This window comes from Corvus hawaiiensis, chromosome 3, assembly GCF_020740725.1.
Source record: "Corvus hawaiiensis isolate bCorHaw1 chromosome 3, bCorHaw1.pri.cur, whole genome shotgun sequence".
NCBI lineage: Eukaryota > Metazoa > Chordata > Aves > Passeriformes > Corvidae > Corvus > Corvus hawaiiensis.
In genome coordinates this window covers 36,024,900-36,050,138 of record NC_063215.1, presented here as the reverse complement: position 1 = coordinate 36,050,138, position 25,239 = coordinate 36,024,900, and the positions used below count along the sequence as shown (strand labels likewise).

Genomic DNA, 25,239 nt, shown 5'->3' with positions numbered 1-25,239 from the left:
CTCTGGGCAACCTGATTTGATTAGACTGACTTTAAACAGGTTGTGTGGCTGGCTGACCTCCAGAGATCCCTTCCAACCTACATTATTTCATGACAAACTCATGTCAAGACCAGACCATGGAGAGATGAGGGCAGGTCTCTGATCCCAGTGCTTTTTTCCATATTCAGGGTTAGCAACTGTGAGCATGAGACTTGCTGTGGGCTAGGATTTGGGTTATAAGGGCTTCTTGGTTCCATTATACTGAAGTAAGCCTAATAAACACAGGGAAGCTCACCTAGGCTGCTGACATATCCTTTATTTGTGAGTGCAGAAAGCAGGCTGCTCTGCTTTTCCTCCTCCCTGGTTCCCTGGCTCCAGCTGGTGCCCTTGGTTGGTGGCATCTGAAGGGACCAGTTCAGGTTATGATCAGGGTGTTTTCGGTCATTACCTGGAAGCTGGAAAGCTTCAGCTGAGAGGTGCAATTTCTGAGGTGTTTCTAATCAGGTTGCCTTCTCCTGGACCTGCAGTGCACAGTCAGGTTTGCATTCCCTCTCCCAGCTGTGTCTGGGGCCAATGTGTTTGTTCATATGGGCCAGGCATTCCACACCTAAAGCCTGTCTCTGATGGTACAGCAAGTTGCTGGGCTGCTGCCCAGAACCCAGTGATGGCACACCACTCTCATTTCCCCATGGAGGGTTTTGGTTTGAGTACAATTGACCCTGCTTTGGCATGGGGGCAGAGGGACAGCTTGAAGACATCTTGACCAGGAAAACCAGGATATTTTAAGATGGTGAGAAAGGCTAAACTGGATTAGTAAAACACTGCCTTATGAATTGAGATTCCAAAGTAGTTGATGAGCGATCATACGCATTTCTCAAGTTACTCTTCTGTTTATTTTTTTTTCTGAACTAATAGTTTGTTGCATACTGCCTGTGATATTGTTTCCCTAGAACAATAGTGTGTAGAGACAGAAGTATTGTGTTCTCTACTCTGTTGGTCTGCCTCTCCAAAAATCTGAATTAAAATCGCTAATGTTTTTATTGGTGACTGTCAGAAAATCTTTGAATTCCCATGGTCATACCTGGCACACCAAGGATGCTTGTGTAGTACTGAGTTATTTAAAATGATCTAGTAATAATTGTCTCTATCATTCTGCCCTCTGTAGACTGAGGTTTTGGTAAACACAGTCTAACAAGGCTGACTCTAATGTCCTCACCTCTCTTAATGTGTTTTTTTAAAGGCTTTGGAGGTTCTTTTATTGCTCCCTCTCCATCACCATCCCCAGTCACTCCAGCTCAAACTGGATTACTACAGCCTAACTTTGATGCAGCTTTTGGGACGACAGCTCCAACAACTGGCAGTTCGTTTGATGCATCAGGTGAGCCACAGGGTTTCTTCCTGTGAATTTTCTAATGTGTTTTATGTGGTAGATGAGTTAATGACATCATATTTGGGCTCTGAGTACAAGCAGTATCAGTGACGTCCTTTTTCTTTCTCTACTGGAAGAACCTCAGGGTGGTGATAAGGCTGGTGTGTGCCCAAGAGCTCTCTATATCCATTTTTTATTCTAGCGTGTCAGTAAAAAGCAAACTAGTCTATACATCATCCTTGCATGTGCTTGATAGCATGAATCAGGAGTTACCCAAGGAAAACACTACTCTGTAAATCAAGTATACAGGCAACTCATCTTGCCACTGCTGCTGAAGGTGCTCTGGAGCTTGCATGGCACCTGAGGGTACACACAACAGAAGCTGGCCTAGAGTTCTTTGCCTGACTATAAGCTTAAACTTTTATCATTGCTATCATTTTGTTTGCATCTCTTCCATTCTATATTTTTCATGCTGGGTCCTTGCTACAAACTTAAAATTGGTGAGTTCTACAACCGTACAAGAAAAAAGATGGAAATAGTACTGCCGCTTGGTTATTTGGTTGCTTGCCAGTGCACATGCTACCCCTCCCTGTTGACTTAACATTAGCATGTACCTCAAATACAGATCAGAAGATAGAACTCAGGCATGAGATGTACCAAGCAGTTTGACTTCAAGGGATCTAAGAAACAAACTTCTGAGTTAGATGACTGGACTAAGGAGAACAGCACTGTCAGTGTGGATGGTTCTGGTTCCTTCTGATCTCATAAGATGTTAATAGGTTTTCCTGATTCCCTGCTGCTTGCAAGTGAATAGTAACATCTTGAGACTGCCAATCCTGTTGCTGTGAGATGTCAAGGTATAAGACTGCCTTTGCCACAGTAATTCTGACTGGTGTTTGCAGCAAGATGTTCATTTTAAAAACCTTTAAATGAATATCTCCTGACAAATGTGTGTGTATCTGACATCTCTGTAAGGATGGTTGTAAGAAAAATAGTGTCATGTGGAAGTGCTGCTGTATCTATGTAGATTCAACGCTCCAATTAAATTCCTTTTAGGCATGTCTTCTCATGTTAGTTTTCATTGGTATAGCTTTTTGAGGATTACTGTACATTCAATGTCTAGTAAAATGACATGCATGCCCTTGTTGGCATTACTTTTAATGTCAAATGGTGTTCTGGTAAGACTTGTGATGTGGTTGTCTGTGCCGTATTCATTGACCAACAGCACAGTAGAAGGCAGTGCTTTTTTGATCACAGCTGCTGTTCTAACTCACTTTCCTTTCACTTCCAGTGTTTGATGGCTTAGGTGATCTGCTTATGCCAACTATGGTTCCTTCTGGTCAACCTGTAGCACCTACAGCCACAGCAACAGTCACTGCTGCAGCAGCAAGCAAAGGCCTTGGAAGTGATCTTGATTCGTCTCTTGCAAACTTAGTAGGCAGTAAGTGAAAAATTTTGGTTTTAAGTGGTGTGGCATGCAGCTATGTTCCTTTTCCATGGAGCCAAATACCTGTCTATTTTAGCTTGCTTCAGTCTCCTCCTGTTCTGCTGGGGAGATTGGGGAAGTTATTGTCAAGAATAAGGCTTGGTTCAGATAGCTGATTCACATAGTCTGGGTTTGTCCTTCTTTGAGCCCAAGATCTGAGTCAAATAATGGCATTTTTTTGGTAGGTATGATTTGTAATGTGTGACCATCCCAGGTACATTCCAGAGGCACATCAGACTCTTAATGGATGTGCCCCTCTGTAATAGAAAAATTAAAATTGTCCAAAGTGTCTGATGGCATACTGGAGTTTAAGCAGCAAAGCTGGTGGACACAAATAGCTGACTTCATGTTTAATGAGAGAAAGAATAGCAGTGGGGGGTGATGAGTGCACTCAATAACAGGCCTTCTCTCAGACAGAGAACTTACCAAACAGGTTCTTGAAATTCTAAACTAAAATATGTTCCTGTAGTAGGAAAAGGCCTAGGGCCTTTGTAATTAGAGATCAGTAGCTGCAACCCCCCCAAAACCTAACAGAGGCCCACCTAGGCTAAGGTGTAATCCTGCTGAAGTTGTATTTTGGAGGGCTGTATAGAAGTAATGCTCTCTTAGTATGTGTAGACACACCACAATAAAGGTAAAACTGATCTTATGATGCAGACATGGCTGTTAGGTATAGGAGAAAATACTGTGCTTAGAAGTTAGCAAGACTTTTAATCCCTTGAAACGTTTTCTGCAAGTCATTTGGTATATCCAAGTTTGGAGGAGAAAATCAAATAGCAATTTATGACTTACAGGACTTATATTGGTCCTGTGAGAAGAGTACTCTTTAAAATTCAACTTAAGACTTCTTCCAAAGGGTAATTACGGAAACCATTTGGAGTTTCCATGTATGACAGAGCAGATAAAACAGTTCAAAACTCACAGGCAATGTCCAGATTTATGTGTATGTGGAATACAGCTTTTTATTTCCATGTGTGTAATGAGGAACAGAAACTAGTGTTGTCATTCATGGTAAATAGTTTGGTGCTCTTAAAAAACGTAGCATTTTGTAGACCTAAATATAGTTACTTTGGTTTGCTTATGAAGCAAAAATGACTTTCTCAACTGCAAGATATCCACAGGGTTTCTCAGACGTTTGTCCTGAAGAATAGGTAGATGTGGTCAGTCTTCTGATGCTGTCTGAATGAAGACAGCCAAAAATTTTTCGCTCTTGATAAGCCCGGGTGCAGTGAAATCTAAGCTTTGACAGGCTTCAATTTACTAAACATGTGGTTTCTTTTTTATTTCCTTTTTTTCTTACAATTTTCAGATCTTGGAATTTCTGGTACTACTTCTAAAAAGTAAGTTCAACTTTGCTTAAAGATAAAAGGAAGTTTTCTACTCTGCTGTATAGCCCTACATCTATTTCAGTGGTTATTAAGAAACAATGAATTGGTTATATGCCCCAACCTCCCAATCCAGAAAAATTCTGAAGAAAGCATTCTATTCTATACAGGTTCACTGAATAATTAAGGTTCAGTGTTCCTGATACAGCTTATAAACTTGCTGTCTTTAATCTGAGTCTTAGAAATATTTTTTTCTGTAATTACTGCCTTCATGTTGGATAGCTGATTTCCAAGCAGCTTTTAATGAACAAATAGTCCAGATAATAAATTGTATAGCTCCCCTCAGTAATCTATGCTAATATGTAATAGTTTTGTTATATTTTACAGATGCTGGATGTACTTATTGTGTAGGCATTGAAATACTTCCAAAATAGAAAAGAGGTTCATTCCCTGGCGTGATAAGCTTCTTTTTGCAAAAAGAAATACTTACAACGTTGCATTTATTTTTTTATCTTCTTAATCTAACTGCTTGCTTCTGCCCTGAGTCTTCCTCTGTATGCAAGACTTCAAAATGGTTTGTGCCTGTGTGGAGACGATAGGAGGGATATGTACAAACACATCGTGAGGTTTAGCCCCAAAATGTAGCTTCCTTCATTCTACTTTGTTCAAATAGTGTATTTTATTCTGGGTAGAGCAGCCTCTAACAAAACCTGGTTTTGCAACAGCCCTGTTATTCTGTGAATGATTTGTTTGTCTTGTATCTATCAACTTTTTGCAGAACTGAATACTTTCCTTCTTCAGCTGTCTGAGCAAGATTTCCAGCACTGAAATGGCCTTTCAAAGACATCTAGCAGGCAGCTCTCCTGCCTGGCCCCAGTAGAATAGGCAGTAGCAGTCCCTCTTCCTACTTTGCAAGGGTATATGCGATATGTTACCTTCAGTGAATACTAAGTAAAACTTCTCTTTAATTCTCACCACAAAGGCCATAACCATGTAACTGACTTCAGCATAGAGTGTTCTGGTGTCCACTGCTAACAACCCTTGAAACTGAGTGTCACTAAAAGTATATCTTTCTGTTAATAACTACATACACCATAAGCTAATGTAGCTGCACGTCTAATGCTAATGTGTGCTGCAACTGGTTTTGATTTTCACTGTGGAATTATGCAAATAATAGCCTGCCTCTCTCCCTCTCTGTTAGGGGAGACCTTCAGTGGAATGCTGGAGAGAAAAAGTTAACAGGAGGAGCGAACTGGCAGCCAAAAGTAGCACCTGCAACCTGGTCGACTGGTGGTGTCCCAGGTGGTCCACTGGTAGGTGGTTAATCCATAGACAACACTGGTATTGGACTTGCAATATTTGATGAGACTTTGCAAGCATACATGTAGGCACTGCTCCAGTCTACTGAGGCTAAACAGTTTGCCTCAGTGTAAATTATATGAGTGTTTCAAGTCAGACTTTTTAAGAACAGATTTACAGCTGGTATAAATAAACCATCGAGTAGTAAATGAAAAATACACTAGTGTATGTATCAAGATACTGCTCTACATGTACATTTAATACCTGTGGGCATTTCCAAGTGTGTGATTAGCCATGTAAGCCTTGCCAGGATCAGGCCCAGGTCAAGTACCCAAAATAAAACACTATCGATCCACAGCTGACGTATTATAAGGAGAGAAAATATATAGGTTTTTCCCAAGTTTTATTGAATGAAGTAGATCAAAAGACTACACAGTATTCATACTGATCAGGTAACTGATGTAGATCAAGAGTGGGTAGCTTATTTAGGAGGGTAAAGCAGTTGGGAAAGGTGAGATTACCCTGTAAAAAAGCATCAGAAGGCACTAATTTTGAGAGAAGAGGGTCAAATTGAGCTAAAAATCTAAAATTGGCACAAGAGCAACTTGATCATGAGTAAGCTACAAAAGTAATCTGAAGAGGGGTCGTAACTCATCAAATGTCTCACAAGGCTTAAAACAGCCTCCATTTGAACAAGGTTGTGTTGGCAAAGGGAAGAAAGAACTCTGAAGGGGGGCCATGACCAATTCAGTTCCTTGCTGCCACATCCAGGTGTTAACAAGACCCTGAGCATGTTCCATAACCTTATGGAAGATACAAGAATTCCCTGTACTTCACTTAATGTGTTAGTTGTAACGTCAGCTTTTTTTTCTTAATAGAAAGGCTGGGCAGTACTGTACAGTGTAAGTGAATTTTTTTTGATCTCTTACTGCACTTACTAAACATGAAGATACTAACAGCACCTCACCTGCACTACAGTTATTACTGCTGGCTTAAAACTAGCTAGAAGCTTCTAACATGGCTCCTCTTGGACTGTCTGTCCAACAGGCAATTCTCAGCCAATGGGTTGAGTATGGTAGTAGTGATTAACCATTTCTGTACTGTAAGCTTGAAAATGATGTCTGCACTGCTTTACTTGGATGTGAACTACCTGATGACTTGTACTGGCTGAAATTTCGAGCTTCTGTAGCATCAGTCTGATCTTGTAGTGATTTTATCATCTGATAAGTAACTGGTTTTTCTGGAAGCTGGGTGGTTTTGATAGCATTTCATGAAATATATGTGTTGTATATATTTCTTAAAAATCATGCACTTAGGTACTTTTTGAATCCAAAGAAACCCACGTCTGCAGGCAGAGTAAATATGAAGGCAAAAATGAAGCTTTTCTTCATGTCACTGTTGAACCACTTAAGTTTTGGTCTCTTCTTCCCTTCCTTGTGACCTTTCAATTCCAGGTTTAAAATCAGCAGAATCACATCAAAGCCCATTCCGTCAAGTGACCTAGTGCTTAGAGGCAAAAGCAGATTCAGTTTGTGTGGCCATTTTCTTGGCATCTGCCTAATTGGATGTTGAGCTACAATGTGTTCCTGTAAGAGCAGTCAGATCACTGCATCTGATAGCATCAACCTGTGTGGTTTAATTTCTTGCTTTACATACTTGAATGTCCAGATCTTGGTTTTAGTTTGGGGACTCTCTTAGCACAGTACACTTTTTAACTGAAATGCTCCCCAGAAAACCTTCAGACTGGAATAGAGTTCATAAACTAACAGTTCTCTCTTCCTGAATTCTAGTGGAAGATAAAATTTTTCTTGCCTTGTATTATTTGAATGAAAATCATAACAAGTCCAGCGTATGAATGAAAAGCATATCAAGATAAACTAAACTGTCCTTTGTAAAGTATGTAATGATTCTGATCCTGGTTTAAGTGTGTGAACTTATTCTTTAACTTCAATGAATCTTGGTACATAATTATTCTTTTTTTCACTGCAAACTAATTATAGCAGCTATTTCCCTTAGCTTTACAATCTGCTTAAGCTTCTACTAAAATACAGTGCTACAATAAGTGCCATAGTGTGTTAGCTGAAATTGGGATGCTTTCTTACACTCTTTAGAAGGAGGAGCAAAGTGTGCATTTTCTCGGGCCTATTTTGAGTTGTAGTCAGTAAATGCACTCTGTTCATGAAGCGAATGGAGTCTGTCATCCTTGCTTTCTTATGAAGAAACAAGCTGTGCATAAGGACTCATTCAGCTCCCTCATTCTTTGAAGCATTGTGGTTTTGAGGCTGCATATGTGCTGCATAACAGTCCTACTTTCCAGAACAGCTTTGAGAATGCTGGAGACTCTGTGTGGTTTCCAGATGGTTGGTGCTAGATTTTTGCTCTTTTTTTGCCTTTTTTTTTTTTAATTACTTTTTAGGCGGGAGCTGTGCCTCCAGCAAGTGCTGTTCCTGCCGCAGGAGGTACTCCACCTGTCCCACAGCCAGGAGCAGCATTTGGGATGGTGAGTCTCTTTCGCTACACTGCTCTCCTTCCCTCCCCCAGACCCCTGCTGACTCGGTGTTGGTTTCCAGCCCCCAGCAGGTGCAGGGGTGCCCATGATGCCCCAACAGCCGGTCATGTACGGGCAGCCGATGATGAGGCCCCCCTTTGGAGCCGCCACTGGCCCTGGTGTACAGGTGAGCCTTGCTGCTACATGAATGTTTAATTGCTCTCCACGTCACTAGGAAGTAGCTTGTGTGTGTGCATTGTCTCAGCTCAACTCTAGCTCTAGGTCTGTAAATGAGATGTAGTAAAGGATCAGCTGCCTGCCTTGCTGCAGATCACATGAACCACCTTGATTTTTTATTTCAGTTGCCTTGTATGAGACCAGTGGAACGAGTTTGAAAATCTCCTACAGCTAACTACATCTAAGATCTAGTTTTGGGTGGTATTTGAGTAAAGCTCAAGGTGGAACTCACGGGCATTGCTGTTCTGTTCACAGCCTACCAAAATTTACTAAAGCTACACTCAGCAGGTGATGCAGCATAAGCTATGATGCCTGTTCCAGGCTGTTATTTCAAAGTAGAGTTTGGTTTGTAATAACACTGAAAAGGAAAGGCCCTTCCAGAGGAGAGGCAGGAAATTATTTAGCTGTAGTATTTTGCTTTTTTTAAGTCACAAGTCCATCTTGCCTTTCAAGTAAGGAGGGAGATGGAAGTTGATGCTGCAGCTGTAAAATCTCACAGGTAACCCTGGAAACCAGGCTACCCCCCTTGTATTGCAAATATTAGGCAATCAACATCTAGCGAACCACACTTCTTAAGTCAGGAACTACATTCCCAATGAAGCTTGTCAAGGTTTTCTGTGTAGAAATGGAAAGAACTTGAAACTGCTCTAAGTAGGAATATATTTCGTCTTGCTTTTCCTCCCACCTTAAACTATATGTGCACTTACCAAGAATAATATTATGGGACACAGAAATTTTTTTCTAGAAGAGCGGTCATCAAGGTGCCAGGGCTACGTATAAAATACTTCTTGTGCCCTGAGTTGAGGTAGGAATGGGGAGGAGTAAGGACAGAATGGGAGAATCCTTTGACCACCACAGCCAGAAGTGTTGCATGGAACTTGAAAACTGACATTTTCTATGGGATAACTGATGATTTTTATACCTATCAAAGGAGGAACCTAGTATAATCTAGTCATGTTTCCAGTTTGGTTTGGACTCTTATTTATATTATCAGTGTCAAATAATTTGTACTTAACTGCCAGTCACAGGGATTTTCAGTCGCTCCCTGCAGGATGCACTCTGCTTGCTCTGCACCTTGGTTTTTAACATCTAACAATTGTCTTGTCTTCTGTCTGGGTTGAAGATCCTAACACCATTTTGTCCTACAGGGACAGAGTGATCTGAAGCTATGCTCATTCAGATCTGCAGTGTCTATAGCCTTATCTATTAAACTTGCCAAACATTGTTAACCCTGTAGTAAGGATGGAACCCAAACAATGCTTGAGCAAAACAGCACCACGCTGAACTTGCAGACAAATGAGAACTTTGTATGCTTGCAATGTGCTTGTGTGAGAACTGCTTATGTCTATCTAATGCTTGGGTATTCTTATCTGCTTTGTTTTTTTTCCTGCCTTCCTGGCTGGCGTCTGTTAGCTTTCTCCAAGCCCAACTCCTGCTACTCAGAGCCCCAAGAAACCTCCAACAAAGGACCCATTAGCGGATCTTAACATCAAGGATTTCTTGTAAATGATAAGGTATTCTGTGACTGCCTGCTTGAGCATGTCACACTGTGGTACATGTCTGGCACACAGATGTTGTTTAGGATGAATATGACTGATAAAATCGCAGCTGTGGAGCTAGGAACATGCAGTGTAATGAAAACCAAATTCTCTGTCCACACTCTTTAACTTTAGCCTGAAAGCTTGACTCATAGATAACTTTTCCTGACAGTTGCTTTTGGCAAAAAAAAAGAAGTATCATCAATGTATAACTTCAATTTTTACCTTGTTTCCATTCAGTCCAAGGATTCATGTTTGGTTTTTTTCTTGAAATTAATACTGAAACATGTAGAATGATAACAGGGTACAAATACTGGGGGGTGGAAAAGGTGCTGAAGAAGCTTCTTCCAGTCTTGTGGGTGTTGAAAAAGATTTGGTATCATAGGTGTGAAGGTATCAAAAGAGGAAAATGTATTCTTGTCATCAAGGGAAGGTTGTTTGCATCTCTTTACTGCTACCAGCTGATGTTCTCCCCTGCCATACAATATTTCAAGGCACTGCTTTTCTGAATGCTAAGGCCATGAGGTCCTGAGCAGTGCTGTGTAGAACAATAATGGGGAAGAACAGAGGAGTAAATGTAAAGAAAAATGGAGGAGAAGCAAAAAACCAGTACTGCGTAATAGAAGGAAATAAAGGCTAAGACATTATTCTTACAGTTTTGGAGGGCCAGGTAAAAATATCAAATTGAATTAAACACTAATTGCCAATTAAAAAATAACGATGCAGAAGTAAGGTATGCATTTTATAATGAAGGCTAGAATAATGTGACTAGAATAAGGTGAGGAGAGGACAATCATTACATAACTTTAAAGCCTTCTTCATGAGTCACTTTTCTTCCTTCCTAGATCTTAATTCTAAAATTTGTCCTGAGCCCACTCTGCACTGGAGCTGGCAGCAGTGATTCAGGCTGCTCTTAGGCATCTCCCAGTCCCGCTCCACCCTTCTCCAAATTCCAGCCCTAGGGAGGTGTACCTGGCACTTGGCAGGTACACCTCCAGGTGATGGCCAGGAGTGGAGATACACCTTCACTGCTGGGACTCACTGCTTTCAACTTGTATTTATGATAGAGAGATTCATAACTGGCTGTGGGAAGACTGCTGCTTCACTAAAGTCTGATAGCAAATCCCCTGAGCTGTGAAGGGATAAGCAGATTTGGTGCTCTTTCTAGAACATGCTTTACTAACTCATTGTATCAGTTTTCATCCAATACTTTTCTATATTCACAGCTGCGGTTTTTCTGACTGGATGCTAAAAACGTGAGTTTGGAGTCTACAAATGGATGCTCAGAGTTTCAAAGTGAGCCACCAGTACCAAACCCAGTGCTTACTCAGACTTTCTCTTCCTCCTGAAACGTGTAGCACAGCTGTGAAAGTGAACATTAGGAATGTGTACTACCTTAGCTGTTATCCCTACTCTCTCGAAATTTGTGTACTTGGGTTATTTGTGTTTTACAATTTAAACAATGGATGTATGTTTCTGATGCCTTCTAGTGCTTTTCTGAACCTATCCCACGGGGGCAGATTATGCAGCTGTTGTTTGGTGAGCCATTTGGAGCAATGTCTGTGGTTTTTGAAGGTTTCAATGTATATAACTTTTTGAGGACACCCAAAGTTTCCCTAGGCCTCTATTTCTCCTTTATCTGTTACAAAACATAGTGTGATAACACCAGATAGTAAAGAAAATACTTAAGAAATTGTGCAGAATACTTTTTTTTCCAGTCACAGGAATCTCAATTGTCGTGAAAAAAAATGTTTTATTTTTGTGGCACTGTATATGTTAAAATAATTTAAACTAATATAAAGGAAAACTTCCATGACAAATACTTTTTCAATGATTTACCAAGAATGAAAAATCATATCTGAAAGATTACCATATTTATTGCTGTTTTTATTTTAAAATCTCGTTTAATTATTTAAGTTTTTGCATTTATAATTGGCATATTTATCAGTTCTTGCTAAATGCACTGAAAATTAAGTAAAGGGTCAGTTTCTCTCCATGTATTTGGGAAAAAGCAACCATAGTTGTGCTGGCATTAAGGGATTTCAAATACGAGAGGACTTTTTGGTATATCTGTAGTCAAAACATTACAAGTGATGTTACCCATCTCTGTTCAGTTCTTCCGTACATCTCTTAATTTAGTGCTTACGTGTGTATGCCTTAGGATAGTGTTTTCTCATTGCCCCGAATGCGCTGTGAGTAGCTTTTGTACTATTGGTGATTAGATTTAATTCTGATCCAGAGATCCATGCCCTTTACTGTACATACTGTGTTTCTTTAATTTTTATTTGTTCTCATACTGTTTCTGCTGATGGCTTGGTGTAAGATCTTGACTCTTCAATGAGGTCACTGTTGATCAGTGTTACAAGTGGCTTGGCAGTTCTCTGTAAAAGCATATTGGGTTGGAAAGATTCACCTAAAGTCTTTCAAATGAACTATTTAATCAATGTATGGTACCATTAAAAGTGGTTGTATCTGAATTTGCTGTGGGGATAACATACACTGTAATGGGAAAGTTCTATAAAAAGCTAATTTCAAAATGGCTTTTCTTTGTATTTCAGTTTAAAAAAATCCCAAACAAAAAAACCCCCTGAAAAACAGAAAACCCCAGTGCATGTGTGCCCTCTGAGATGCAATAAACACCTTGATCAAAGTAAATATCTTGTTGCCGGTTTCATAATCATTAAGATGTTGAACACAATAATATACTTTGAGAGGAGAAAAATGTGTTTACTGATTGATGAGTCTGCTGCATATGGGAATGACTTTTATAGAATCATAGAATCATTTAGATTGGAAAAGACGTCTAGGATCATGGAGTCCAACTGTTCACCTAACACTGCCACCTCCACCACTCATCCACGTCCCTAAATGCCACACCTACAGCTTTCTGCACTCACTGCACAAGTTTTGTGGCCAGTGAATTACCAAGCATGTGCTAGAGGATTGTTTTTTATGGTTTCTTTTACCTATCTGAATAACCCCATCAGTAGTTTCATTTCACTGCCATTCCCAGCTGTTTTCAGCTGTGCCCCAGTGTATGGCAACCAAGAGTAAGAGCACACTCCTGGGCGCAGGGACTGCCCTGGGACCATAAAGGCCTTCCTTGGAAGGGTGCTGGGTGGAAGGGTGTGTGGGGGGCAGGGCTGCACTTGGGGGACCCCAGAACCCCCGTGTGACAGTGCCACCACCTGGCACTGCAGCATTCACAGTGCCCCAGGGCAGGAGAAAGGGGGCATTGGTTTTATATCTCAGCCTTATGATGAGCTCACAGTTGCAGCCCAATTTTCTGGATTAAAAATATGTGATGCTGAGCAAATCGCTGTGTTTCCTCACTATTGGAGCATGAAGACCCAAACAAGGTCTGTAACTGCACCCCCAGAAAGGCTCACCATGGTTTTTCCTACTCTGCCTATGTGCTGTGTCTTGCCAAATGCAGGGAATGCTCAACTTCTTAGCACTGTGTTGTGCATGTCTTCTCAAAGTGAGGACAGCATTTTCAGAGGAGAATCATAACCAAACAAGTAAATACATTTAGACCAGTTCATTAGTGTCCTACTCAAATTGAGATAATGAGCTACTACTCACTAAATTGCAAATGAATGTTTGCAATGTCACGTGTTTCAAGGGGCCAGACCTCAGGGTGAGGGTTTTCTCCTTGCCAGGTATGTGCCCCTGCTGCAGAGTAATTGACTTTCTGCATTAGCTTCATCCATGTCCACAGCCCTTGGTCCTGATTTTGGTTAGTTTTGTCTAGATCTCATGGCCAACAGCTGTTCATGTGTGTGGTGTGTGGGGGGTGTGTGTTGGGGGGAAGGGGGTGTGTGATTTGTTATTCTGTAAACAAATAGAAGCCTGGACAAAAAGGAAGCTTGATGGAAGAGCATCTAGAAGCTTGTTTACTGTGGGAAGTAAAACCCGTGTATTTCCCCAAATGCTGACTAAGGCTAAATAAAAATGACTTGCTCTCCCTGGCACAAAGGCATTATAAAATCTGGCTTGCAAGGGAACCACGTGGTTTTCTCCTGGCCTGTAGACAAGAACATGTTCTTGTTATCATCTGAGTTTCATCACCCAGGCACGAACGTGTCTGTGTCCTGCTATGACTAACCACTTTTCAATACGAGCTGTAGGAAGAGTGGGTGGGAAGGAGTGCTCCCATCTGTGGAGAGAAGAAACTGTCTCCTTCCCCTGCATTTTTCATGAGGAGAGGACAGATTTCAGACAGCTGATATGTCCCTTATCCAAGTTCTTGCTGTCCTGTGTGCTGGCTTCTTTAAAAGTGGGCACCTCTGGCCACTTGAGGATTTGTAGCTCACCCTTAAGCCATGAGTGCCTTAAGGAGTGGTAAACACCTGAAGAACCTGAATTCAGCTTACTGCAGAGGTTTGGAAAAAAAATCCAACTCATTCTGCAGAACTGACTCATTTTTTTGAATGTTTGGAGTTAGAATTGCCTCCTACTCCTCTTCTTTGTTCATTTGTTCATTAATTTTAATTGGCTTTATTTGAAAATTTTAGCTGTAAATGTACTGTAGCTTGAGTTGATGGCCTCTGAATTGATGCTGGTGTTTCCACAGATGAAAGCTTGGATGGTGAGAGCTAAATTGTTGTCTTCTAAGATCTTGGGAACCACCTTAGCCTTTCAGGCTGGTTGCACAAACAGGCTGCTACCTGAACTTCCATTCTTAAGATTTGGTAAGGCAGCTGCAAAGGCTAGCAACTTGCCCTAAAAACAAGCAGGAAAGTCAAGAGCAAAAGCTGTTTTGGGGTGGGGGGAAAAGAGAGGGAAAGAAGGGAAGATTTGCTTTGTAAATGTACTTGAGACTTCAGTATTATGAAGTACTACTTACTGGGGGCAGACAGCATCTAGTTCATTAAATGTCCAGTAGCCACAGCTGACATTGTTATGTCTTTGTGGCATGAACATTTGCTCCTGCCCCCCTTCCCCATCACTCATCTCAGAAAAAGAGCTGCATGCTCAAGTAACTTGCTCTGCATGGGGGAGAAAAAAAAATCACAGTAATTCTTAATGCCTAGACAAGCCAACTGAAACTTGCTGTCGTAGGAGTAGTGGCAAAGACACAAAGATAATACACTGAGTTAGTGATTCAGATCTTCCAGGACCTGAAATATAACAGAAATTTTATTAAAGTAGAAAATCTTTTTTCCATGTGTTACATACTGCTAGTGCTGTGAGCAGTGTGGGAAGTGGCAGACACTGGGTGATAATGGAGGGTTGAAGTAAGAATTTCAGAGAACTACAGAAGGAGAGAGGCTATACATATTTTAAAGCAGACAGCACTGCTATTTTTTCTGCTCCAGATCTTGGCTCCTAAAGCTTAACCACCTCTTCCCTTTCCCTTAATTAAACTGTGCAAGTGGTGTGGGCAGCAGAAGCCCAATGCTTGTTTCATTTCCCAAGACATCTCTGCATGCAATTAGAGGTGTAAGAATAGTAGCCTTTGGGAGTTACCAAAAGTGGTAGATCAGAAACAGAAACTGAAACAAGTGAAGAAATGTGTGTATGGGTGTGACATCCACTGCAAGGACTAAAGAGAGCAAACGTCTTCTCTGATGGTGTTGGAGAACCTGTGAAAGGGTTGGTGAATGTCCACCCTGCACAGCACTGTAAAGCACCTACATTCAAATGCTCATTCAAACATGATGAAGTTTGAGCTATATTTTCAAAATATAGTTTATTATGATGGAAGAGATTTCTCCATTTACCTCAATATCCTAAAACCCTAAAGTAGCCATCTTTTTAAGAGGTCCTGCAGGTCCTGCCAAAGCACCCTCCCACTCTGTTGGAAGCAGAGATTTCATACCTGTTACTGCACCGGTGAAGACACATCCTGCAAAATCTGAGCCAATTTTTCAGACTTAAATTGGTAGTTGGAGATAGGTTAGTTGTTGCCCATGAAAGTATTCAGGGACTGATGGGATCTTGGTGACACAGGGTAGGAGGGATCCTCCTCTGCCCTCTCAAGAACATCACCTTTCCATGGTCCTTGTCTGTACTTTTGCCTATCCAGGCCTGGAAAGAGGCTGACTGTGTGGGAGAGGGGATAGTATTGCATTAAGGAGGGGAAGGAGAAGAGGGCCAGGATGGATGCACTAGGGAGTGGTGTGGGGGATAGATGGTGTGTTCTTGCTCTTGGGGCTGCCGGTTGTCTGTAATTGAGGAAGACGGTGGGCACAGGAACATTGTGGGTACAGAGTGACCCCAGGGAGGGGGCAGCTCTATGCCCTCAGCCTTGTAAGCTGCTGCAGGCCTGCAGTGTGGATATTAAATGTCAGCAAAAAGATTTTGCACACAAGAACAATTTACAGCTCCATGCAGACGCTGAGCTTTAAAAGAAATAGCCTTCCATACTCTGTGTCTGCATATAAATAAAAGGGATTTTTTAAAATGCTACTGAGATGCAAGAGTAGGACAAGTTAAATTCTGAAGATAATTTTAAGATTATGCCTTATGTGTCTACGATGAGTCTGTAATTACACCTTGTCAGTCCAGGTTGATCAATCTGGAATAATCCCACTCTGTCTCCAGCCAACTGAAAGAGCAGTATTGAATTTGTTTTGAAAAACATCAAGAGAGAAAATAGACTACTTCTCTTTTGAAACATGGAAAAACTAAGTTTTTAACAAAGGAAGAAAGAGAGGGAAAAATAGTAATACTGAGACCAGCATACTGCATAAATAGGATTGTCTTACTATCCAAATTCTGGCTTAGGTAATACAGCATCTTTGAATCTGCCTTTGCACAAAATTCACAAGGCTGCAGCCACTTTGAGATTTTGGTTTAGGATCTATTTCTGTGGACATGCCTTTGGAAGATAGAGCACATCATCCGCTTTGTGCTTGAAAAGAGATGTTTCCAGCAGTGTATTGAAATCCCCATTTCCCAGCTCACCTCCATCCCATCCTGACAGTATCCAACAGCTTGTCTAGCATCCCTGCTGCTCAGGGGTGAACAGACACACTGAGCTTTCCCACCTCTGTGTTTTGTGGGACTTGAGCTGTCCTGATTTTGAATATATATTTAATTATACAAATAAATATAGATGATTAAATACATTTAAGATTGCAGGTCGCTGGTGACTTTTCCTTGCTGCCTGGGTCCCAAGTATTGCAGTTCTCTTTGTGAAAGTTTGCGGTGTTGTGCACAAATTACTTTCCTGTCACTCTCATTTCAGAAATGGTATTGATGGAAATCCAGCTGCTTGCCTCTTTTTGTTTTCTTCAAGATTTGCTTGCATAGAATTTGCTTAAAGAACCTTTGGCTCCAAGGCAAATTGTGCTGGAAATGCACTTCTCTCTCAAAATATTTGACTGCCTGTGATTCCTTTAGGATGGCTGAAATGTTTTACTCTTTAAGGCATGGTCGAGGCCCAGACAGGGAAAGAGGCAAGGCAGCATTCAGCACACTGAACCTAATTTTGAATTGACATAAAACTCCATTAACTCCACTTGTATACACATCACCCAGCAGTGCATCTGGGTTCGTGCATGGACAGTTTTTAAGCATCTTCCTAAACTTTCGTGAAATTAAATTAGGCTGGTTATTTGGATAATTTTCTTTTCTCTTTTGAACTTTATATTTTAAAATCTAAAATATTCCCATGAAAACACTGTTACCATAGTCCTTGTACAGACAAGTGAGTTGACTCTCATTGATTAACTGAGACCATACAAAAAATACTGGTTTTTTTCAAAGTAGCATAAAAAGATTACAGTGACAATAAGCAGACTTTTCTATTTAAATGCTCAGCTATTTTTTAGGACTGTAAGTAGTAATTATAAAACTAACATGTGTGTGTATAATTCTCTAATGCTCCATACACTTCTTAGTCTGAGATACTAAATAAACCTATTTCTCGTGAGTAGCTCTTTAACCATGTTATGGAGGACAGGTAATACTTGTGTCCACGTACACTTAAGCCTACCTGGTTTTTCCAGTATTTTCAGTTATCTAAAAAAAGTGCACCTTGTGGCTCCCAAGTGGAGAGTGTTTTCCTGGAGGTTTTAAAACATAGCCTGACAGATTACATTCTTGATGATTACCAAGATGTAATATTAGGTCTTGATATATATGTCTTGCACATATACATTCAGTGAAGGAAAATGTAATTTAGAGAAGTGTTACACAGTTCTGTCCACCCAAAATACCGTATTTTGCATCTAGGATTGATTTCCCTGGGATTTTAGAATCCTGGAACTTATTTATTGTAATAAAGTGGCTTATGTATCTGTTAAAACATTTTGTTTCTTTAGACATTTGGCTTCATGACTGATCATCAAGATTGACTCTAATCCTACACCATCATTTAGCCTGGCTTGTGGATTTTTCAGACAGCTTTTTTTTTTTTTTTCCCCCCCCAGCAGGTGTTGAAGGCTGGATTTGGTGGTTTGTGCTTATAACAGCTTTTAGAAATACCTCCAAGAATTTGCAAACATATCACTAACAACCTCCATCTCTCTTTAGATGAGGAGCATGTACTGAGAAAGGGGCAAATCATCTATATTCCATTCAGCTGGGTATTTTAGAGAAACAGAGAACTGCAGAAGAGTTGCAAGCCCTGGAAACAGTGACGCCTAAGCCAGGCTGTATCCCATGGACTGCTTCTGCCATTTGCAAGGAAAATCTCCCATCTCAAACCAGAAAATGCTGTCTTTGCTGTACCTTTACCCCTTTGAGGCTAACACAGGAATAGTCCTAACTTATATTTTAACAAATTTAACTTGTCACCACTGTAGTGTTACAAGTGGTTGCTCTGGAAATCTTATCATGAAGTAGCTGGTCTCATGTATGAAGTAATTACAACCCAGTTCAGCACAGTTTGCATGAAGAGCCTGTCATGGATGTGCTTCTGTCATTTAATGACCTTTAAAATAGCTGGCAGGCTTTGCGAATATTATTTTTCTAGTAATAAAGTTCAGCATGCCAGCTGTGCTTTTCCATTCGAAACTGAACTTACAATGGCTGGAAACTTGAACTGTAAATCCGTATTTTGATAGATCTGTCAGAGATGGAGGAGAGACACAACAGAAATGAAATATTTTTTCCCTAGCCAAACTAAAGAGCTAAGCTGATCCAATCTGTGCTTTCCTGGGACAGACTCTAGTGTGAAATACAATATTCTTCTCTTAGCCAAAGCATTTTATTGCCAATATAAAAGATCAGTATAACTATGCATACTGTTTCATTTAAAATTTGGCTTTCTGCTACAGATAAGCGAGACCAACACAGCTTTCTGCATTCCACTGCAAAGGCAATGCATTCAGAGCACATGAAGTTTCCACTTTAAGACTGCTAGGCAGAATGATAAGATAGAAATCACATATATCTACTCTATTCCCCTGCTCTAAAACCAAAATTGGGTAATACAAAGCAGATTTTTCTAGAACACCTCTGTCATTCCACAGCCTTTCCAAACACCACTGAAGAACATCATCACCTTCATCCTGAGAGAGCTGCTGGGTTTTTTTTGCTCTATTACCTGACAACTCCTTGCTGCATGTTGAACTGTTATTTCTTCTGTCCATAGGGATACCCTCTCTGTTCTCTGCAATAGCAGTGATGGTATTTGGACAGTTATCATGGTCATGCTTTTGGTTTATGCCCTCTGTCTTCGAACTTTCCTTGCCAATCAAGTTTTCTAGATATCAGTTCAATCTTGGTTCAATCTCTGCACTCTGTTCAACTGTGCCACATTGCCATCCCCAGCAGGATTGAACTGTTGGGCCATGGTCGTCCTATGCCCCTCTGTGCTCTCAAAGACCTTCCTGGTGGGCTGTGGTTTCAACATACATTGGTTCATAGTGTGTAGCCATTTTGGAAAAAAAAATAAAAGAAGAACAGAAATAAAAATTCTAAAATGAAGTCATTTAAAAAATTTTTAAAAGAGAGAAATTTGTTTAAGTAGTACCATTATAGAGCATTACTGTTGGGCTCTTTGTGACATTAATAAGACTCAGTGCACTGCTAAATCTCTATAGAAATGGAAGAAATTTGGGAAGGAAGAGGGAAGCTGTGGGCTGACTGTCTCTCCACATGCTGCTTTTCATCTGGTTGTATTTCTTTCTGCATCAAGAATTGTCCCGGGAGAATTCAGCACACTACAGAGATAGCAGGGCAGAGTGGCTCTGGAGGAGATGGGACTATTCATCCTCCTCAGACCTTCAAATGCAGGATCCTCAAACTCTGTTTCTCCTGTGTGTGGCTTGCTCATGCACCTGGAAGGAGAGACAGAAACAAGAAGCAGCTACAGGTCTCTGGAGAGTGATGGGAGAGGTGAGGGAGGAGACAGGACACAGCAGTGCATGGGCACAAGATCAGGGTCTCACAGGCTGTGACAGCATCATCAGCTCCTCTTGTGTTTGAGTATCACACTTACAACTCCACTGCTGTGTATGTCTTGTTTCTCTGGATTGCAAGCTTGAGGTCGCCCCTGCTACAGAAGCATCTGGAGCTGTGCATTTGGTGTGAGAAGCCCAGCTGTGCACTTGGGGGTCAGCAGCAAGCTGCTTGCAGGGTGATGAATGTGCCCATCTGGGGGTGTATCCCAATAAATGTAATGACGCAAGTAGCTGGAAATGGCAGAAGGAAGAGTTTTGGATGCTTTTGATAAGGATGGTGGTAGCATTAACAGATTGAGGGCACAGGTCTCTTTTCCTTGCTAGTTGCACTCATTCATGGCATGTGTATGTGACACAGGTAGCAAGGGAAAGAAACCTGTGCAAGGAAGAGAACCATGCTGTGAATATGGAAGGGGCAATAACGAGAGGCAGGACACTGCCCTGAACTGCTGTGCTATCATGTAAAGTTTTGTGGGTATTAATGGCCAGAATACCTGGATTGTTTTTTGTTTGGTTTTTTTCAAAAACCAGTCCCATCAGTAGAAGGTTGATCATCATCAGCATCACTACTGCCTTTGTATTGCCCCAGGGCATGTAGTATTAACTGCTGAAATCCTAATACTGTAATTGGTGGAGCTGCCTAAAAATCCCTCTGCTAAGACATCACATTGGAATCTCACTAAAAACCAAACCAAACCAAACCAAATTTTTCCATGCACGCAGTCAATAGGTAGTAGAAAAAACCACTGTCAAATCTTTTTAAAGAATGGCTGAGTCTTCCAGTTATTTAAACAATTATCTACTTCATAGGCAACCTTGTTTCTCACCAGTCTTGTATCTCTGAGCTGTATCTTTATCATGTTTCTACGAGAGGCTGGTTCCACAGTGATGTTGCCAGACAAGCCTAAAAATTTAAAAATTTTGCTTTCAAATTAAGAAGAGGGAGCTGGCTTCTGGATCTAGAAATGTGACTTTTTATGTGTCTAAAAATACTTACCTGGAAGCCTAGTCTTTACCAAATTAAACAAAGAAAGCTACGTTGTGGCCTTGAAAAGTAGGTGGCTGCACTCCTCTGTCCCAAGACTGTGTAATTCTGGCTCTGTATGTGGGCTCTGACAGCTGTGGCAAGAGATGAGCATGAGGGCCAGCACAGGTGTGGCAAACAGGCTGTGCTCACAGCCCTGGCTCCACCTTGAGTGTTAAAAAAAGGCTGGAATAGGGACATAATGAAGCATGGCATTTCCTAAGTTCTTTCCAAAACTTACAGTGTTTCAAATTCGTGCTGTTTAATCGTGTCGGGGGGAAGGGAAGGGAAGTGCATATACTGGAGTATGAAGACTCTGCCCTTTCTGTAGAGTGGTGATGTTCTCTTTGGCAAATGGTATGTGAAGAAATGCTGCAGGTAAGACCTATCTGAAACATCTATAGCTGTCCTTTTCCAGGCTTTGTCCTTGGATTAGCCCTAGAAGAGTGTGCTGCTGCAACAAGACATTAGCTTAGCAGTAGGCTTAAATAACTGGTCCAATAAATGTCACCCACAGCCAGCTACCGAGAAAGTTTCTGCCAGATTTCTCCAGGTGTTGAGCAGATGTGGTTCCCACACAGGCAGATATCCCTCTCAGGGATCATTTGCTTTTTATTTGATACTGTCATTACAGTGAATCTTGTGATAGGAGCCATTTACAGCCCAGTTAGTATAATTTGATTAATAGCATCAAATCATTGCTATTTTTGCAGCCATTTAAACCAGTGAAATTAAATCAATTTCCTCTGGAGAGCAGGATGTGCCTAGGAAATTGAACCCTGTGCTTGCTGCTGGGGTGCAGAGCCTGTGGTCTCTCCCTCAGTCAGCATCCGTGGCAGGAGGAGCTGTCAGGGCAGCCCAGAGCTGTTCTCTAAGGACGTCACAAGATTGTTCTTTCGGCTGGCATTCTTTCAGTGTTTACATTGACTCAAAGCTTACAAAAGCATTTCCAGCTCCAGATTTGATTTGTTGTCTTAGACCTATAAACATTGGTTTGCTTTCAGTAATTTTGCCTTTCATTCTCTGTTTGCAGCTGGTACCTTATTAGCACTTTGAAGTGGCTTCTCTTAAATAGCAACAAAAGTTCCTCATTATATAGCAATGGTTGGGCATTATTTAATTTAATTTAATTTAATTTTAGGTGTTTGGTGTTAGAGTAGAAAATGAGGTGGAAATCCAAAATGAGCACAATTTAAAAAATTAAAAAGTGGAATTCTCTCTCAGAGATAATCCAAGATAGGCAGAAAGAATGAAATGAAGTTGGAAACTGATATGAAATAATGAAATGCAATTAGTAGCAGCTGTTTTTGTGGGGTTTTTTAAGCTTGTGAACACTGTTTTCACACAGATGCCTGATTTTATCTAGTTTGAACTGGTAAGGAAAAAGCAGTTTCAAGAAGTGAAATACTCAAGCACATCAGTTGAATGAGCAGCATTATTGGATCACAGATCACTGTTGTACCAGGTTAATTGGCAAGCAGTGAAGTAAATTGAGCAGTAAATTGAACACTGACAAAGCTACTTTCCCTTTTGAGTATTGGCTTCCTTTTTATTTCTTTGTGAGAGAAATTTACAGGTCAAAAATGGCTGGTGTATAATGTTCTATAACAAGTAAATATGTATACTATGCGATGGGTCAAATTTCCCTTCAACACTGAGCATTGTGAATGAGAGAGAATATGATGCAGTGTTTGGTTATAAGAGCTTACTGTTTCAACTCACTGTTATTAAAAATGGCATCATACATCCTCCATGTAGATGCAGAGCAAAATGTATAAAACCTGAATTGTCAGTGGCCACATCCTTGGAAGCCTCTGTTCATATCCACTGTTTATGAAGGCCAGGTCTGAGCCCAAACTCCCAACAAGCAGCAAGAGTTTGGTAGTACAGTAGGTCCCTTTTGCTGTGGGGTGGTGGGATGGGCAACTAGCAGGTGGATTTTCTTTCACCATGTAACTCACTACCACTCTGGAATGGATCAATGTCCTGCACAGACAACCATGGCAGAAAAACCCATATGCCACGTGTAGCTATAAAGTCTCCATTGCCTTCATGCATCAACTTTTCCCCAAATATCCCATTGGTGCTTTTCTTAGAGGTGACTTTTGCCCCCTCTTTGTATTACTAGTAATTCCCTTTGGGGTAATCTAGCATTCTCTTTTATTATGTGTGTTTTTGGGAGGGGAAGCCCCTGCTGGTGCTCAAGGCAAGGTTGTATCCTCACCACCGTTGGTTCATTCCTGTACACAGCCAAAAATATTTAGCTGATGAATCATTCAAGAAAACACAAAGGAATTGTAAATACAAAAACTAGTGTTGCCTTTGACAATAGGAAAAGCAGAAATCACATTTTTTTCCGTTCAGTAAGGCACTGTGATTTTTTTCTGTTGTTCATGGGGTTCACCTTTGCCTTCTCTTGTCCTCTTCTTCTGCCTGTTTCAAAATGTCCACAGAGAGATACAGCCAGAAAGGGTCCATTGCTGTGTGCTGTCTCCTGGCTGCTTTCATCCTTGATTAAGCAAAGCTTTAAACAGCATTTAATCCATAAATTTGGAAATTAAAGTGGAGGGGAGGGGTGGGAGAGTGCTGCAACTGCAACCAAAGGGCAGCTGAGTAATTTGTCTGAAAACCAGCCCAATTTGGTTTCATTCAAAGTTTTCAAACTCTTTCACATGGAAAAGAAGTAGAGCCATAGCAACTGCAATAAGTATGGTGTGTTCATAATTACCAAGAAGAACAAGTAAATATTTGTGTGGCTTTTCCAGTATATCTGATCTATTTTCTAAGCAATAACAACTGAAGGATTAGCCATTATCCGGGTCTAAAGATATATTTGAAGCAGAAGGAATGAAGGACTCATCAGGAATACCTGCGTAATAAACAGCGTAAGATGACACTTCTTTGGAGGATTTGAGTGTCTATTATTTGGGGAAGGCCTTCTGAGCATTTGTCAAAGACTATGAGAAATGGGAGTATGACTGGCAAATACCTGCACAAGAATCTGGGTTGTATGGGAACATTTTAGGGCTGAATAGACATTTGGGTAAGATTCCAGTTCAAGCCCCCCAGGGCCCCTGGGAGTGTGCGATCCATAACATTTGTTGGAACATATCTTCCACCAAAGAAACCACATCCGTGCCAGTGGCTTGGGAATGGCCTGCAGAGGACACAGCTGTCACCCCTGGGTCTCTGTTTGTGTTCCCTGAACGGAGGCTGAGAAACATTTCTCAGGCACCAAGACATTCTCCCAGATGGTGGCACAAAGTAGATTTCAGCAATGAAAAGATTTAGATCCTGTTACCAGCCCCAAACGGACTTTTTTCCAGGTCACAAATCTTTCAATTCAATTTATTTCCCTGTGGCACTAGCTTCTCCCCCATGTGAGGACCCATATAAGAGCTGGTGGGTAAACCCTTGCCAGACCCCTGGTAAATATTGCTTGTATTAGACACATTGTTAATCACAGCTGTAATAATTTCTTAACTTTCCATTAAATATTTCCAGCAGCTCTTGGCCTTGCCAAAAATCTGTCCTTTTACTGTCAGAGATAAAATCAGCACCAGTTTCAAGGGCACAGATTTAAGATAATTCTAAGAACCAATATTATAATATTTTACATACTTCTAATTTGGCCTGGCTCAACAGATCTCTGAGGCAGAAAGTGTAACTATAGCAAATAGCAGAAACAGAACTAATTACTTATTTTAGAAGTAATAACTTGCAGAAGAGACTATGAGTCATTTCCTTGCTGAACTAAATTTTTTACTCATCAAATTTGCTCATGGAGTAATAATCTTGAAGACAGGGAGGTTTTTTTCCCAGAACAAATTTATAGAAACATTAATATCTTATAAGACCAAGTCCCAGATGATTCACTGATAAATCATTACAGGCACTTAGAAAATGAAGTTTGTGTAACACAGCCAGAGCTAACAAACTGCATCATGACAGAGGAAAAGAAAAACAACAGAAAATATTTATTGACATAATAAGTGCATCATATAATATCTTAACAGAGCAACGGTTTGCATTTATTTTCTCAAATGGCTTGTCATTTTGCACAGTTAAAAATATAAAGTTTTCTGTCAGTCTTAAAAAAGCAAAAAACATGAAAGAATCCTCACAGCTGCTTCTGG

At 40.8% G+C, this 25,239-nt stretch overlaps 1 protein-coding gene across 23 annotated transcripts in view; it reads left to right on the top strand.

Annotated features, from left to right (window-relative positions):
* The window catches only part of SNAP91 (synaptosome associated protein 91), a 64,426-nt gene extending 52,050 nt beyond the window's left edge, over window positions 1–12,376 (top strand). For 9 of the 23 annotated variants that reach the window (XM_048297051.1, XM_048297052.1, XM_048297050.1 and 6 more), the window contains 9 exons: window positions 1,220–1,357; window positions 2,640–2,789; window positions 4,144–4,174; window positions 5,361–5,472; window positions 6,337–6,360; window positions 7,875–7,958; window positions 8,029–8,133; window positions 9,597–9,697; window positions 10,948–12,376. In XM_048297051.1, coding sequence (XP_048153008.1) covers window positions 1,220–1,357; window positions 2,640–2,789; window positions 4,144–4,174; window positions 5,361–5,472; window positions 6,337–6,360; window positions 7,875–7,958; window positions 8,029–8,133; window positions 9,597–9,689 — 737 coding nt within the window. In that variant the 3' untranslated portion in view covers window positions 9,690–9,697; window positions 10,948–12,376. The remainder of the gene's footprint in view (window positions 1–1,219; window positions 1,358–2,639; window positions 2,790–4,143; window positions 4,175–5,360; window positions 5,473–6,336; window positions 6,361–7,874; window positions 7,959–8,028; window positions 8,134–9,596; window positions 9,698–10,947) is intronic. The other 14 variants (XM_048297055.1, XM_048297066.1, XM_048297060.1 and 11 more) reach the window with 4 other exon arrangements.
* The last annotated feature ends 12,863 nt before the right edge of the window (window positions 12,377–25,239 follow it).